The sequence below is a fragment of the Rhea americana genome, unplaced genomic scaffold, assembly GCF_003343005.1.
Source record: "Rhea americana isolate MKP2758 unplaced genomic scaffold, rheAme1 scaffold_51, whole genome shotgun sequence".
In the NCBI taxonomy this organism is placed as follows: Eukaryota; Metazoa; Chordata; class Aves; order Rheiformes; family Rheidae; genus Rhea; species Rhea americana.
In genome coordinates, this window is record NW_028186657.1 from 1,289,519 (window position 1) to 1,306,572 (window position 17,054).

At 38.2% G+C, this 17,054-nt stretch overlaps 2 protein-coding genes across 2 annotated transcripts; one reads left to right on the forward strand and one right to left on the reverse strand.

Annotated features, from left to right (window-relative positions):
• Window positions 1-805: 805 nt before the first annotated feature.
• Window positions 806-3,881, reverse strand: PTTG1 (PTTG1 regulator of sister chromatid separation, securin). Its single transcript, XM_085317866.1, has 6 exons — window positions 3,681-3,881; window positions 3,012-3,111; window positions 2,537-2,715; window positions 2,044-2,137; window positions 1,330-1,479; window positions 806-961 (listed from the first exon to the last, which is right to left on the reverse strand). Exons 2-6 carry the CDS (start codon window positions 3,091-3,093, stop codon window positions 870-872), a joined length of 597 nt encoding a protein of 198 aa, XP_085173992.1. The 5' UTR covers window positions 3,094-3,111; window positions 3,681-3,881; the 3' UTR covers window positions 806-869.
• Window positions 3,882-4,048: 167 nt separating this feature from the next.
• SLU7 (spliceosome associated SLU7) lies at window positions 4,049-16,667 on the forward strand. The gene is given in 16 exon segments (XM_085317867.1): window positions 4,049-4,102; window positions 4,277-4,450; window positions 5,091-5,244; window positions 5,527-5,607; window positions 6,166-6,330; window positions 7,835-7,900; window positions 9,558-9,605; window positions 10,065-10,196; window positions 10,457-10,554; window positions 12,029-12,096; window positions 12,327-12,466; window positions 13,254-13,415; window positions 13,871-13,975; window positions 14,130-14,204; window positions 14,461-14,565; window positions 15,486-16,667. Coding segments are annotated over 15 exon segments (1,749 nt in total). The 5' UTR covers window positions 4,049-4,102; window positions 4,277-4,286; the 3' UTR covers window positions 15,672-16,667.
• Window positions 16,668-17,054: the final 387 nt, after the last annotated feature.

The window sequence follows — 17,054 nt, forward strand, 5'->3', positions numbered from 1 at the left end:
GTTAACTGTAGGCTTTAAGTAGCTTCACCTACCATTAATTTTTAGCCAGGTCTCTAATGCATCAGTTTACACAACCACTGCAGTCATACCGCTTTTCTTGCTTTCCAGAACTTCTAAGCAACAGTTTAAAGTAGTAAATATCAGAGTATCACATACTTACAAGCTTCATAAAACTCAGGGTAATACATAATCATCTTCTATCCCTAAGGTAGCAAAGCCAAATTCAAATTTTAGTGTTGTACAATGTACAACTTTCCTGTACAATGATTAAAAGGACAGCTGCAAGTTGAGGGAAAAAAAACCCAAAGACTTAGGCCTGTTGCTCTCGTAACTTAGCAGGTGGGATTCCTTAGTTCATGGACACAGGAGCAAGGGCATTATGCAGCTGTAATCACTGTAACTCTAATCAAGCCACATGAGGATCTAAGATATACCATCCTAGATTGGATTTTCCTCAGCAGCTCCCAAGTTCAAGAAAGTAAAAGCCCGGAAGAGTGCTACCTGTGGTACTCACCTCCCACAAAGCAGATTAGATTTACATCTTAGCATGCTTGATGAACAAAGGATGAAGCAATACAAGACAGCTTCAGAAGGGCTGAAGAATCTGTTAGTTTATAATGATCATGCAGTCTAATCAGCAGGCATCAACTCCCAGATGGAATTCAGAGCAATGAATGCTTAAAACCCATTCAGGCTCTGCTTCAGCTTCAATAGCTTGTAAGATGACCTCCCTTTCAAAACCATTATGTTACTACATCTTGGGGACATGGTATGTCGGGTCTACTGAAAATAGAGAAGTTCACTATTACACAAGTTAGATCAGCCTTTATTAAAGACAAAACTACATTAAATTTTTACTAGTAAAAGTTTCAGAATACACTTTWAAAGTCATGATTCAGAGGTGGCATATCAATGATTTCATCCAGAGTAGAAAGGAAATCAGTAGTTGATTGTAGCAAGTCTGGAAGTCAGAAAGAGTAAGTCAGTTCAAGAAACAGAATTTTACACTTTAGAACACAGACTAGATCCTAACTGATTAGCAYGAGTCAAGTGACTCAGAGATACAGTTGGATTGTATAAACTACTTCAGTGTAACTGACTGGTTAGCAATACACTACAACTGGCTACTCTGCAACATTACTATTACCTTTACTAAGAGCTGGCCAGTGAAAAACTACCTTAGTTGCATGCCAGTTTTCAAGATCAGACTCCTATTCTAGTAGTTTAGGACAGCAATGGCAGTTTCCTTATTGCAACATCTCAAAGCTTCCCTCCCAAACAATTAATAAGCACTTTTATACACTGAAGATCATGCAAGTCTCCACTTACCACACTCCCATGACATTTGTGGGAGCTTCACAGGAGAAGGAACCATGTTTACAAGTCTGTCAGATGTACTTTCAAATATCATGAGGGGAACACCACTCAGGGTCAGATGGCTTAGCTTATGCTCTTCAGGAACATCAAAGCTCTCAAAGTCTGTTTAGAAAAAAATACTATAGTTTACTAACAGTAATACAGCAACAGTAGCTTTGGAAGCAGCAAGTCCTTCTAGATTTAATTACGACCAGGTCCAAAGTTGTTTGCATAGCCTCTAACAGCTATAGAAATTTTAGATTTCTACTAYGCAACCACAGGAATTAGGATTCAGCAGTAGAAATTTCTCCAGTTACTTATTACCATCTAAAGTATACACTTACAAAAAGTCTACACTTCAGTACTGCTTAAGTATATCCTTCTGAGTGCTTTTCTTCCAGATGCCATTTAATGAGTTAAGAGACTACACCTTAGTATTTGGAACCAGCTTCCTGTCACCACAGTTAACAGCCTCCAAAGACTACATGCCTTAAGTATAGCTATTGCAGTTGAATATTCAAACAGAATGAGCTTCATAAGCAGTGAGCAACCTTATGTTTAAGAAAGGACTCCAGAAACGCAGTGCCAGCTTGGTTGTCACAATAGCTTAGCTAAAGCCTTAAGGCAAAGTTAACATTCAAAAAAGCCTAATTATTCATTTTCATAACTACACCAATAGTTTCTTACCTARAGGATCATAGGGGAACATATTTTCCATTTCTGGATAGGCTTCTTCAGCTACTGCATCACAGCTTTCTAATCCAGCAGTCTTTTCAGTAATCTTAAGGAGAAAGACATTATTCATCTGAGCTACTGTAATTTTCCCTGTTAGGACCTGTATTAATGGTTTTTCTGTGCTGCATAGGTCTACAGAGAAGTAKRTCTGCAACAAAGTCCTAAGAAATTATGGCCAAGTTTTAACACCTTTAATGCAAATAAGTAGAAGGGCAAGTGCTTCAGCTGATTAAGTCTAGCAATATGCTACACAGTGGCAACAGATCACTGCACTAGATGATCTGGGTTCTAGTATTAGCTCCTAATGCTTAGAATGCCAGCAAGACAATAAATCAGGCTATATCTTCTCTAGAGTCACTTCTGAGTATTACTCAAGCCATGATATCCCCTGTACCTCTGTAGGTAAGCTATACATTACTTTTTCCTGCAGAAGTGTTATACTCACCTTCTTTGAAGAATAAGGTTGATTTTTCTGTTTCAGCTGTTCTTTCTTGCTTGGTGCTTCTAGAGTTCTGTTCACATTTCCAAGAGCCTTTCTGACAGACAGTGATGTAGCTGGAGATGTATTGATCATTTTCTTTGGAAGTGGAGTAAGAACCTGTGTTCTTTCAGATAAAACTTTTGCTAGAAGGAAGARGAGCAAGTTTTATGCTTCATGTAGTTGTAAAACTTGTTCCATTATGTGCATATACTGGAAAACTGAGTGCCATAAAAACCACTGTTCTCTACTCATAACAAGTCTTGTCTAGCATAAAAGCACAGTGATTTTCACTTTTACAATAACTGATGTTCTTAGCAGAACTGGTCAAAGATAGGTATGCAGACTAAAACTGTATTAGTGTTCAAAAGAGTGCATAATGAAGCCTTTGTTTTAGGCACTTCATCCCCCTACTGGTTTACTCAGTGTTGCATATACTCACAAGATGCTGAGGGCCGTCTTGGCTGATTTTTAGCAGCACTAACTTCACCATTCTCTTTATCAATGAAGATTAGTGTTGCCATCTTCAGGCTGAGACCACTCTGGGAAGTCCACAAGCAACAAAAAAAGAAAAAAGAGAGAAAGTCACAGCATACTATAGCACATTTTAACAAGCTACATCAGAGACTACAAGGCAACCCTGGGCTGCTTCSTAGAGGAGGAACCAACACATATGTGCCTCCATTTCAGAGTAATTTAAGTACAGGCCTTACAGAGGAGGGCATTATTAGTGCACATGTTGGTCTCACAATAGTCTTAAAACAATTCACATGAGTCTGGGAAAACAGCAAGGTGTCACTAGTAACCCAGAGCATCTCCCCACACAGCAAAGAGCAGCTCTGCAGATCTCACCTTGAACCTGTCACTTCCACAGCTGAGGCAGAGAGGCTATTCACCACTCAAGGGGAAGAGCCTCAAGGAAAAGCTGCCTTGGGTGGAGCTTAAAGCACAAAGCCAAAGCAAGATTCACAGCTACAACCCTCAGTACTTTCCATGCTTAGGACACCTTCTGGCCAGGGCCCCAGGAGCCATCCCCACACACCAAGAAGCAGCCCCCCGTTCAGCCAAGCAAAGCCAGCCCTAGCCGCCTGCCCAGCCCAGCCGCGTTTACCTGGCAAATGCCCCCTCAAGGGCTGCCACCAGGCCTGCGTTACGGAGCAGAACCGCAGCACCCACGGTCCAGAGAGCCGCGCGCGTTCCGGGCCACGCAAGACCCGCCCCGGGGCAAAGCAAGGAGGGCAACGGCCGCGCGCGCGCGCCCGCCGACCCCGGGCAGCCCGCCGGGACCCCGCTCACGGCCCAGCAGCGCCCCGCGCCCCGCCCGCCGGCGGCTTTTAAACCCCCGCCGCACCTCCCATTGGCCGGTTAGACTAACGCTCAGGCTGCTGATTGGCTGCCGCTAGTCTCGCGCGGCCGGGGGGGTGTTGCTGCGGTAACTGCTTAGCCCCGCCCCAGCAGACGCGTTCCGTTGGGGGCGSGGCGCGGCGCGGTGCATTGTGGGGCGCGGCTCGGCGCCGTGCAGCGGCCTAGCCGGTAAACAAGGGCGGCSGGGCCGGGGCCGGGCTTCCGCGGCGGCTCTGGGGCGGGGGGGCTGCCAGGCCGCGCCAGGCGGTCTCTGGGTCCCGGGGGGGCGGTGGGCCGCGGCGCTGCCCCGGCGCGTGCTGCTCGCGCCCCTGGAYCGGCGCGTTTATTTATCTTTCGTTACAGGGGAAATAAAATGGCGTCGGGGGCGGTAGTTAACGCAGCTCCTTCGGGAGGATCGAGTGATGTTAGCCTGGAGGAACCGAAGAAGATGACAAGGGAAGACTGGAGGAAAAAGAAGGAGTTAGAAGAGCAGAGGAAACTGGGAAATGCGCCTGCTGAAGTGGACGAAGAAGGGAAGTAAGTTCTGTTAAACCTACAGTTATTCYGAAGTAATAATAGTTTTGAAAAGTACGCTTTTTGCTTATTGTGATTAAGATTCTGAGGGGCAGCATGAAAGGTGAATGCAGAGCTGAGCTATTGTACTTGTGAATTTGGTTATAACATCCCGGCCTTCTTCAGATGTATAGACTTTTAATTTTTTGGGGGGGAACCCTATGCTCACTGCTGGTTTGATCTGTTAGAGTGTTGCTAAAAAACTCYGCCCTGTGCAGATCCTTACAAGTGGTGTTTTAAAAGTGAGCACTAGGTAATGCTGGGAACTTTGCAGCTTATCAATTTCTTTCCTTCTTTCTGTGGTTTCCACATGGCTGTTCGCCACCTTATTGCTTCTCTGACACTCTCTGAAGAGGAAGGCTTTTGCTATTTTTTTAATAAAATAAAAATTTGATTTGGAGTGAGAAAGATTAGATGAATTGACCACAACAAAACATCGCCAAAAAGTCTGTATTTGTTATAACTTATTCTAGAATGCATTGTAACAACTTTAGTGATTATTTTATGATCAGTTCTAAAACACTGAAGTTGAATGTAAAAGTTATTCAGTTTAAGTTGCAGTTTTTTCCTGTGCTATATATTTATTACGTGACTTCTTTTATAGAGATATCAATCCTCATATTCCTCAGTATATATCATCAGTACCATGGTACATAGATCCTTCTAAAAGACCCACTCTAAAGCACCAGAGACCTCAGCCAGAGAAGCAGAAACAGTATAGTTCTTCTGGAGATTGGTACAAACGAGGAGTTCAAGAGGTACGCAAAAGATAATACTTGATTCTATGAGGAAGGAAGAATAGAAACATTGATTCCTGGAATTTTCTATGTATTCTGATCATGTGTTTTAAACAGGACAGGAGCTGGTAATTCTTAATCAGGTATTTTGCAGTGTTTGGTGATAGATGAAATCTGTGTTATGGCTTTGTAGAGAGCACATATACTTTTCCTGTATTGAAAAARAATGGAATAGTTATTAGGAACGTGTATATGAATCTTGGTGTAAGCTTGAACAATGCTGTTTTTGTTATTTTTGTTTAGCATGCTGTAGCAACTAAGTATCGTAAAGGAGCTTGTGAGAACTGTGGTGCATTGACACACAAAAAGAAAGACTGCATGGAGGTAAACTTGACTTTTTTAATGTTTTTGAAAACATTGCAAATTTTACTTTAGTGGAAAGTAGCTGGGTATAAATAAAAGGAAGGTTATTAGTTTTCTCAGATATTGAAGTGTTRCTTGAAAATTTCTAAAGCAACTCTTATACAGTATAAAACACTCTACCATTCAGGATGTTGTGTATCAACAAGATGYGAAAAGAGCTGCAATAATAGGTGAAAATGTTTGTCATCTAATTCTTTTCATTAATTTSCTTTTGCTCAAGTGGTGCTGAGGCAAACCTGTTTTCTTTCATGTCAGTTAAGAGTACTTTCCAGGAATTGTGTTTTAATTCCTTTCTTAACTGTGGAAAATATTTATATGGGGCTGCAATAAATGGATAGATTTTAGACAGCTACATTACTATAGAAATCTAGAAATGAACTATTTACATTCACTTATGATTCCCAGGTTTCCAATACTGGATTAAACCAGCTTTAGAGGATCTCAGTCGACACACATCTTTTAAGGTGAACAACATGGTTCAGTCTAATGAACTGATCCAGCCAGGTTTTTTCCTTTCAGAGACCTAGGAAAGTTGGAGCAAAATACACAGGCATGAACATTGCACCAGATGAACATGTGCAGCCTCAGTTAATGTTTGATTATGATGGAAAGCGAGATCGTTGGAATGGCTATAACCCAGAAGAGCACATGAAGATTGTAGAGGAATATTCCAAAGTTGACTTGGTATGTAGATGCTGTAGTTTATGGGGAACGATGTTAGCTAGAGATAAGGGGAGGCATGTTTGCTCTGTGCACTCTGATACTAGATCTTGTGCTATATTCATAACGAAAAACAGAGATGGATTCTGTGTTTGATAACAAACTTAGCTTGAACTGGAAACCCATATCAGAACTGGCAACTGAGGATGAGTCTGCACAGTAGATGAGTTGTCTCTCTAAATTGCCTGCATTTTACTAGGCTAGCCCCAGAATTCATTATTGAAAATGAAGATTGAACTACAGAAAGGAATTTATAAGTTGGCTGTACTGATCAGAGTTTGCATCTGTATTTCCTTATATATATAAAAAATATTTTTATATTTATTTACATATATATCATTACATTTGGAGCAGTGGACTAACTGTAAATGTCTCTGTGCAGATCAGCACCTAACTGTTGCAGTTAATCTAGCTGCRTGCACCAAATCCATGTGGACACTACTAATGTCTCAGGAAAAAAAAAATAATAGTTCACCACCTTGACTGGATGTTAGGCCTGTTTTAAAAGGCAGTTAGATGCCTAGGTACCTTTGTGGGCCTGATCTRAGTGTTTTCCTGTAGTGCACAGGAAAGCTAATGCTAGGTGAAGATATTCTGGATTTTAGTGATGTGATGGGAGAGTATAAAGAAGATGGAGCCAGACTCTTCTCAGCAGTATCCAGTGACAGGATAGAAGAGTCARTGGGCAGAAACTGAAGCACAAGAAACTCCATTTAAACATAAAAAAAAAAAATCTTGTACTGTAAGGGTGGTTGAACTGGAACAGGTTGCCTAGAGAGGTTATGGAGTCTCTATCTTGGAGATAYTCTAAACCCAGCTGGGCACAGTCCTGAGTAACCTGCTGTAGCTGACCCGCTTTGAGCAGAGCAGTTGTACTAGAGGATCTCCAGCGGGCCTTTCCAGCCTCAGCCACTGTGCAGTTCTGTGATGTCAAACGTGTTGTTCCATRCTGCTTTAGAGTCTCACTTTAGTCTTTGGCAGTTCCTAGATGAACCATAAATGCTAGCAGTGTCAGTCATGACCTAATTTAAGCATTGAAGTTCCTAACTAGATTCATCCTACAAGGACACAATAATAAAATGCTTGTTCTTAAGCTGTATTGAACTACTTTAAGTTATCTTTTTTTTAATCTAAAAATGGATGGCTGGGGAGTATTTTTTAGGAAGTTCATAAGGTTGTCATAGCTGTCTAATCGCCAATAAACTGGTGTAAGTAATCCTATAATATAGAACAGCAAAACAGTTAGTATATGCACAGTTAGTTTGCTTGTTAACTCAAAAAAATGTGGTGAGACTGGGATAGACAAACTGGGCTGATTTTTTTTGACAAGCACCCAGAGAATTAGCAACTCAGCTTTTGTAAAAATTAATACTTTCTAAACAGTAGTGGTCRTAAGAGAAGCTTGTGATGAATCTTACTACACACTTGCTATTAAAAGAAAATATTAAAACAAATTCATGATATGCAGGCCAAACGTACACTGAAAGCCCAGAAGCTTCAGGAAGAGTTGGCATCAGGAAAGCTGGAGCAAGTGGTAAGTAAACTAAATCCTAATTCATTTTTGTTATGTTGAATAAAGACAGAAAGGTCACTTCTGCTCTCTGATGCTCTTATTYTGCAGACTGAGTATCCTATTGCTTTCTCTGCTCTTCAGTAATGCAAATTTCTTCCTAATACAAGCGTATTCTGTGTCACTTAGAAAGAATTCAGAGAACCTCCTTTCAAATGAGAATGCCTTTCTTTTCCCTTCCTGGGCAAGACTTACCTGCTTCAGTTTTGGCAATTAGTAATCTAGCTAAAATGAGTGATAGAGAATTGTGGGTCTGAAAAGAATTGTTTTCCATATAAAAAAYTTATTCATGCACTAAAATGAGTTTTTGCATTTAAAGATTGTTATGTCTGACTAGTGTGGTTATAACCATTATATGACTATGGATTGTTTGATTAATGCTTAGTATAAATAGGAATAKGAAGCTTTTTTCTTTTTTCTTAGAACTGAACTTGTATCTTCTTCAGTTGTTGTTTCACTTTTTGTAGTGTCTCTGGTTATTTGAAGGCTGAGAGTATGTATTTCCCTCTGTCTCGCAATTCTACAGAGTTYGCATCTCCTGTTAGATTATAGTCAAGGCTTTTACGTTATTTAAAAATATTTTATATATAGATAGATATATGTATTTAAATTATTTATATATTTTAGTTTTTTATATTCAATTCTACTTTAAAAGGTATTTATGATAATTTTTTAAGTTTAGAGGCGAGTAGAAATCAGTAGTAGTGAGAAGTATTTTGGGGAGTTTTCTTAATCAAAATATACTWTAAGAATAAAACACATCAACCAATAGAGTCCGTAAAATTGGGCCTCCATTTTCCATATGTTGTCACCTTGCCTTTTTTTTCGCTAGATGGCACCRTAAACTTAATCTCCTACTCAACACAAAATACATAGTAATCCTGAACTTCTTTCCACTCTTTTTGCCACCATAGGGCAGGATTTTTAGCCTCCATATATTCATTCCTTACAAAATAGAATTGGTAGAAGAAAAGTACATTTGAACATAAAGAATCATATCTGATAAACAGAGAAGCAAGACTGGKGCCTCTTCTCATAAGAGTGCTGGTCTTCCCGGACTCCAGTTGTTTTGATCTTTACTACCCCAAGGATTGTCACATTAAAGGCTAACCATTGGGGAAAAAAAAAAAAAAAAGTTTGGCTACGTTTCTCCAGTTGAAGTTATGGTTTCTGATGTATGCTCAGTATTCCTGTCATTCCTAATTAAATACTTGCATTTATATTTATTAGTATGTAGTTTTGAGTTTCTTAGGGTTTTAGAATGGAATTGTATTTTTTTTTGTCATGATGAGCTGTTCTGGTCTAAAGCATGTTCAAAGGTGTAACAAAGACTTTACTTAACAACGATAGTTTTAGAATTTGCCACTCTTGCAAGGGCTYGAAAATTTTCATACAGTACAATACAATGAAAAGGTCTCCAACACGTTTTTGCAATAGAGACACTTAAAACATTTAGATGGTAGTGGTCTTTGTGCATTTTGTAACACAATTACTGTATTTTGCTTCCAGCAAGTCTATGCCATAGGCATAAGCTCTGCTTTGATTGTTCTTTATCTCCCTGCCTTCTTCCTTCTCTCCACTGTCTTGTGTTCGCTGCTGATGTGCTCTTTGTTTGCTGCAGAATTCCCCAAGACACCAATGGGGAGAAGAGGAACCAAATTCACAGACGGTAAGATGATTATCCACTACATCACACCATGGGGAGAAAAACAGGACCTGTAGTTAGTGAAGCAGTGAAATTGGGGTGGCAGAAGAGTTTCAGTATATTCATGCTGCCTTTTTTCTTGGGCAGAAGGTGCTGGATTTCATAGTTCACTCCTGTTTGTTGTCAAACCTTAGAGAGCAAAAGAATGAACAAAATGTACATGTTAAAAATTAGTTAACGTAACTGTTTTCTTAACATCACAGTTGTGATTTTGTAATTGTTTCATTAGTAGAAATCCTGTGACGGGTCTGAACAGTGGAATGTAACTGCATGATAGATTAGCATACTTAATCCTAAGTAAATGGTGCTAACTTTTAACTACAGGGTTTGCAGAATTTTTAATCAAATCACTAAAATCAGKTTTTTACTTGTTTCTAGAGCAAATGTTCATTTTATTTACAAGTTTCCTATCTCTCTCCTCAGGAAAGAGATCATAACAGTGAAGATGAAGATGAAGATAAATATGCAGATGACATTGATATGCCTGGGCAGAACTTCGACTCTAAAAGACGTATCACAGTCCGAAATTTACGTATTCGGGAAGATATTGCAAAAGTGAGTACAGAATTCTATCATTGATTATTTTTTTTATTAATGTTTCAAAATTTGTACTATTATTAATAAATTTGGTGTTTAGAGATGAAGGTCTATTCTCAGTTCTCCTGCTGCTCATATTAGGATTTTGTTCAAAGGTCATCCCCTTGCATAGATTTCCTTTTTTAAAGTATCTAAGTTGGGGGTTATAGTACTAATTTCAGTTCTTTTAAAACCATAATTCTTAATCAAGTATCTTGTATGTTCTTTTCTTCCCCTAGTATCTGAGGAATCTAGATCCAAACTCTGCTTATTATGATCCCAAAACAAGAGCAATGAGGGAGAACCCATATGCTAATACAGGGAAGAATCCAGACGAGTAAGTTAAAACAGGGAAATGCTCATCTATCCAACAAAAATCTGTTAAAAAATGAGATGACTTAGTAATTTTTTATTTTCTTGCATACCTGTGTCTCCTTTTATTAATGAATCCCTAGTCCATTATGAATAGAAATATCTTTTAGTAGTACTTATGATAAACATGAAAAAATTGTTGTTACCAGCATTTTTTTATTTCTGTTAATATTTATRGTATTTTAATGATCCTCAGGGACATGAGGACCACCACTTAGTGTACTGATACGTATGTGGAACAAGGATAAGAACAGTCTGTCGTATCTAGAGATTTTATTTATRAACAAAAATGATGTTTATGAAAAGTGTTTCAGTAACTGAATCTAAAACTTCATCCCTTACTTGTTCAGAGGCATTGAGAAGCAGATACCTAGCATGATGTATCTGTGATGTCTAACTAAATGCCTGAATTAGGAATAAAAGTTCCTTGTGTATTAATGAAGTCTGCATAGGGAAGCTCTGAAAGCTTGGCTTTGTTTAGATGGACARCTTAAAAAAGAAAAAAGAAAAAATGCCTTAAGCTGCCRTTTGGCTACACACAAGACTGTCTCACTTAAAAACCCAAGTCAAGCACTTGAGCTGTGACCCAGYTTTGACCTATGTAGTGTGGCGGACGTACAGAGTAGATAGGCTGTGACTACAAATGTTTATTCAGAATATAGTAATTGGATTAGCTTACTGTCTGAAATAGAATAGCAGTGGCTAAATGCTGGCAAATAATGCTCTTTCCACCTCTCCTTGCCCCCAGCTAGAATAATGCTAGTCAGTCCATTTTATTTCAGATGCAGAAGCTTTTGCTTCTCTCTAGAGTTGTAATTTGACCTTTGTCAAATCCATGTTTCTGCCACAGCGTTGCAGACTGAAAATTTGTCAGAGTGGGTTTTGAGGAAATGAAAAGAGGGGGAAGTTGGACTGTTAACATTTGATTTTCAACCTGTGGTTTGTATACTCTTTGTGAGTCACTTCAAAGAGGTGCGCAAATAATAACTACAGAAAGCAAAGCTATTGTCAGGCTTTAACTCACTACAGTACCCAGAGCGAGAAGAGATCCACAAATCCAAAMCCCCAAATCACTGTGCTAGAATATCACTTGCCATTCACATACATTTATTGTGCATTTAGATCCAGGCTTGGCTTCATGGTGCTTGGTATCCTGTGCCCCGATAGAGCTCCTGTTCTGCATCTTGGAATGTATCAGTGTAACCATAGGCATCAGGTTTTCTGAATTGCTCTGTAATGGTTTCATGACTATGGGAGGCTAGACTTTTAATTCAGATACTGAGTTGAATGCACCTTCTTCTCCTTCCATCTTAACTGTCTGGACACAGAGGAGAGTTTTTACTTTCCTGTTGGTGTTCTGTGAGCATGTTTTAAAAAGGGAAAATTATGGAAATGATGTGTTACTTGCATGCTAAAAATCACGTTGTTTTTTTCTGCAGAGTTGGTTATGCAGGTGACAACTTTGTCCGTTACACTGGCGATACCATTTCAATGGCACAGACTCAGTGTAAGTGTGTGTATGGGGGGGTTGGGTGTTTGTTTTTGTTTTGTTTTCTGGGGGCGGAGGGCAGGGAAGGGAAAATATTTAAGTTAACAGTACTGCTTTTTTGAAAAGGAGAAAAAATCCTATTAGATTTAGATTCAGTTTTTTAAAAATCATCCCAAAACTAGAGGTAGTAATTTGAGTACATACATTGTTTTAGAGTAAATACTGAGTGACACCTCTTGTGTACACAGTGTTTGCTTGGGAGGCTTATGACAAAGGCTCTGAAGTTCATCTTCAAGCAGACCCAACCAAATTAGAGCTACTTTATAAGTCCTTCAAAGTGAAAAAAGAAGATTTCAAGGCACAGCAGAAAGAAAGCATCCTAGAGAAGGTAATAGACATTTGGTTTTACTTAACAAGGTTTTTATTGAGTTTGGATCTTAGGGAACAACTTACATTACTAATGCTGTGTTGAAACGTGTCAGCTGTTCTGCTCAGCTCTATGATATATTTGGGTGTGTGTGTAATAAACTATCTAATCTATTGGATTCAGTAAATATAGGTGGAGTAGGAATCTAGATATTTCATTTTAAAAATAATACAAGTGGTTAAAATTTTTTACTGTTTAGGAGTGTCATCTTTTCTGAAAGCTGTCTTCAAAAACTATTTCTAAATGTTTCTTTCCTCTTAAGAAGTCTGAAAAGCTTTTGGATACCAGAATTTTTAGACTCTGGTTTTAGGTGCAGTGTTCTGAATAAATACTTAYTTTATATTTTGTTACCAGTTTCTCAGACAACTGAATAAAAGCTATATCACCCATGTAGATTCTAACCCTTTCAACATTCAGGCTGTTTTTCCAGCTTTTGCTTTGCTCTGAATGCTTTTCCTGCTCTGAAAAATCTCTAAAGTGAGGAATATAATAGCACTATTATAACCCTTCAGTCATTTAAAAAAAAATAATAATAATAATCTATGGCCACAGTAGGAGATGTGCTTCTCTTAGCTATTGGCTAAAGATTAAACTGTCTCCACCTCCTTCTCCAATGTAGTGTTTTGTTCTGGAGGTCATATAGCCTCAATAGACAAGACACTGAAGGTGAAGTTTTTGAATTGTCTACTTAACTACATACAAGTTTTTTTTCAAAACTCTTTAAGTGTCATTTGTATTTACATTGTAGTATGGAGGACAAGAACATCTAGATGCCCCACCTGCTGAACTGCTGTTAGCTCAAACAGAAGATTATGTGGAATATTCTAGGCATGGAACAGTCATCAAAGGACAAGAGAAGGCTATTGCTTGCTCTAAATATGAAGAGGATGTAAAGATCAACAACCACACGGTAAGCAACTAATTTAAACTTTAAAAATTAAATTTCCTCCYTTTAATGGGGGTGAGGTATAGAAACAGTGCAATATAATTGAAACAGCAAATAAATAACTATTTTTTGAAGTGTGGCATGCTCCCTTTTCTACTAAGCGGGAATTTTAAGATCTTATAGGTGCAGTGGAATTTGAGGAATTGCGATGGAAATCTTTAAAGAAACTGAAGGGGAGTTATTGTTAAATATTCCCCTTGCCTTGAGTATGAGTTGGCCCTATGCTGTCACTCTTCTGTTTTTGAAACCATACCTGTTAAGACTACTGTAAAATTGCAGATGTATTTCTCATAGCTTCCCCTTCTAAACTGTTTGAATAGGTTACTCCTTATCAGGAAAAAACCTCAGCAACAAATTGCAGCTTGCCTCTCGTAAGAGTGTCTGTATRGATGTAACTGCTATGGTATTTCCTTTTGCAGTGCATTTGGGGTTCATATTGGAAAGAAGGCAAATGGGGTTACAAATGCTGCCATTCATTTGTCAAGTTCTCTTACTGTACAGGAGAAGCTGGGAAAGAAATTGCTGTAAGTATTGCCTTATTTAGTCACTTAGAAACTATAGATCTTCCATCTGTATACTACTTAAAAAAATAAATAAATAAAAGCTAAATTTTAACTTGTCCATTCATTTTCAATTGCGGTTTGTAAATGGATATCCTTCCTATTGTCTGCTGTGTAGAATACTGAAGCAAGCTTAGCGGAAGACCAACCCAGGGAGGAAGAACACATGACAAAACCCAAAACTCTGATGGAGGTAGGCTGTTTCCCTTTCTAATGGAAGAAGTACTTTTCTTCAGCATTTTAAGAGATGGAAACATATATGTAACTACAAAATTGTATTACATCATTTTAATGAGTCTGAAAGACTGTGTTATTCAATCATTTACATCTCTTCTGTATTCAAAACTAAGTTCTGAAATAGCGTTAATAGACACCTGGGATTTGATGTCTTGAATGTTACTAATGTTTGCTCATTGATTCTTAACTGTAGCTGTTTTTCCACTTTACAGATCCACCAAGAAAAACAGAAGGACAAGAAAAAGAAGAAACACAAGAAAAGCTCAAACTCAGATAGTGAGGGTGAAGAGAAAAAGAAGCAGGAAAAACTTAAAAAGGTGCAGTATACTTTTCGAATGCATTTTAGAACAATGTCTATTTTATGAAAATTGTAATTTAGTTCTTGTATTCAGTGGGAGTTTCTTTGCTAATTTTGAGTTGAAGCAAAATCAAAATGCCATTAGGATATTCTCAGGTACATAGCTGTTACTCCCTATTTCTGCTTGTATGTACTGTGTTGGTGCAAGCTTTGACCTCATGCAAACACRCAATAAATATTTAGTTTGGAAGATTTAAGTTTATAGGACTTAGAACGCATCATAGGCCCCTATTACAGCTGTAGATCTGTAATAAAAGGCGTTTTAGAACACAAGGATTCGGCTATTGAGGAAAGATGGAGAGATCAAAGCTTGACTTAACACTTTCTATCCCAGACTTGGGCCCAGTTTTGCAGGTGATGCAAAAAATCCATCTACGTATAGAGTTTTGCTGAATGGAACTCTACACAAGCATAGCAGACTATCTCTGGATACCTAATGTTAATCAAAACACATTGGAATTACGACTTCTTTTGAATAGCAAGGAGTAGCAGTAGTTTGAGAAATGGGATAGTTTGTGTTCAGAAAGCATTTTTAACATCGCACCCTGAGTGAAAAACACTAAAATGACATGCTTGTTTATCAGCTTTTGTACTTTCTGGATCACAGTTGCATTCTAGGTAAAACCTTACTTGATTTTGGCAACTGAAAGACTGGAAGGGGATTAAAATATCTTGTTTGCTAAACATCACCTTAGCTCATTTTAAGTTAAACGCTCAAAAATAAGCATTAGATGAAGCGTGCTGTAGGTGGGCCAGACAAACATGCATTGATGCATCCCACCGTTCTACTTCCTGCTTGTTCATTGTACTATAATCTAATATAAACTTTCACCTTTTTTGGGGGGGTTTTGTTTTTTGGTTTTTTTGCTTCCACTTCAGGCATTAAATGCAGAAGAGGCTCGTCTCCTCCATGTTAAAGAAATCATGCAGTTAGATGAGAGGAAGAGACCGTATAACAGCATATATGAAACCAGAGAGCCAACAGAGGAGGAAATGGAAGCCTATAGAATGAAACGTCAGAGACCTGATGATCCCATGGCCTCTTTTCTTGGACAGTARTTGTAATGAAAATCATTCCAATACACAAGACTTTTTTCATACTTGTTTACAGGTCTCTAGATGCTTGCTTACCTTCCATGTGTGTAATAGATGCCAGAAAAGGCAGAGTTTCTTTTCTTGTGCCACAGAAGCTACTGAAAAGTTCTTACAACAGACATAAGCAGTACTGTATGTACAGCAGTTCTAGTGTGCGTGTGTGTGTATATAGACACACACTATGTATGTATGTATGTATGTATATAAAATGCATTCACCCACTTAGTAAGTTCTCCTGTTGGAAGAGGAAGGATCTGATAGTGGCTGGAATTCCAAATACATTGGGCTGCCTAATTTATGTATGGAGACATGACAAATTCAGTGGAACTGACTAACCAAAAGAAATGGTCAGCAGATGTCACTGTTGTATGGAGCAAAAATTGTTGAAAATAAACTTGATACAGTTTTATTTCTAAAGGGACTTGCCTATCACGTGGCTTTTAAAAGAAAACTAGTTTTTCTTGATCACTTTGTAATAAGTATTTTGGAAATGTAAAAATTGATTGCTTTGTACAGTGTTGGTTAAATTAATATAAAGGCCATATATGCTATACAGTCTTTGGTTTGAAGAGGACAGGAGAAGCTGATTCTACAGAGCTTTTAAATTCTATTTAAATAAAAAACTGTTCCTTCATCCATGCTTCCACGCTTCCTGTAATGCTGACATCACTATAAGTGTAGTTATCCAAAAAGTTGTGGTCTTATCTGTGGTGTTTCTGCAAATGTTGGTATAGAAATTTCAGTTGCAGATATCTGAGTTCTTTGATGTTCTGTTTGATGTTTAACAGTATATATCTTACCCTTTGTAACTTCCAAAATCCCATTATGTGGTGTAATACTGAATGTCAAGCTGTAATACCTTACAATAGTGTCATGCAGCATCTGATACGGCTTTAGAACTGGAAGAATTAAGAATTACTTTTCGTTTGTTTGTTTTATTAAATATGGCTTTATAACCATGTTAAATGTGATTGTATTAATGGTGAATTCTGTAATCATGTCCTTTCTTCTTATAATGAAGAACCTGGTTATAATTCCTTGTTTTGTAAACAGTGAAGGAAGTTAAAGGTACCAGAAGAAAAGAAATATATTTTATCTATTTCTACCTGCAAAGCTGATTTCCTTTTATTATGTTTTTCTCCTAGTCTGCTTCTCCTGCGAGTATTTTTGCTATAAAAATACTAATTCTGAATACAATGCTTTGTGAGTTTAAAACTTCACTTTAAAATCCTCCTAACTCTTGCAAAAATATAACCAACTAGTGTGATCAAAGATCTGGAGTGGTATTGCCAGAAAAGGAAAAACTGTAAGTAGTGAAAATCAGCTTTTGCAGAGGTTGTTTTTATATTTTCA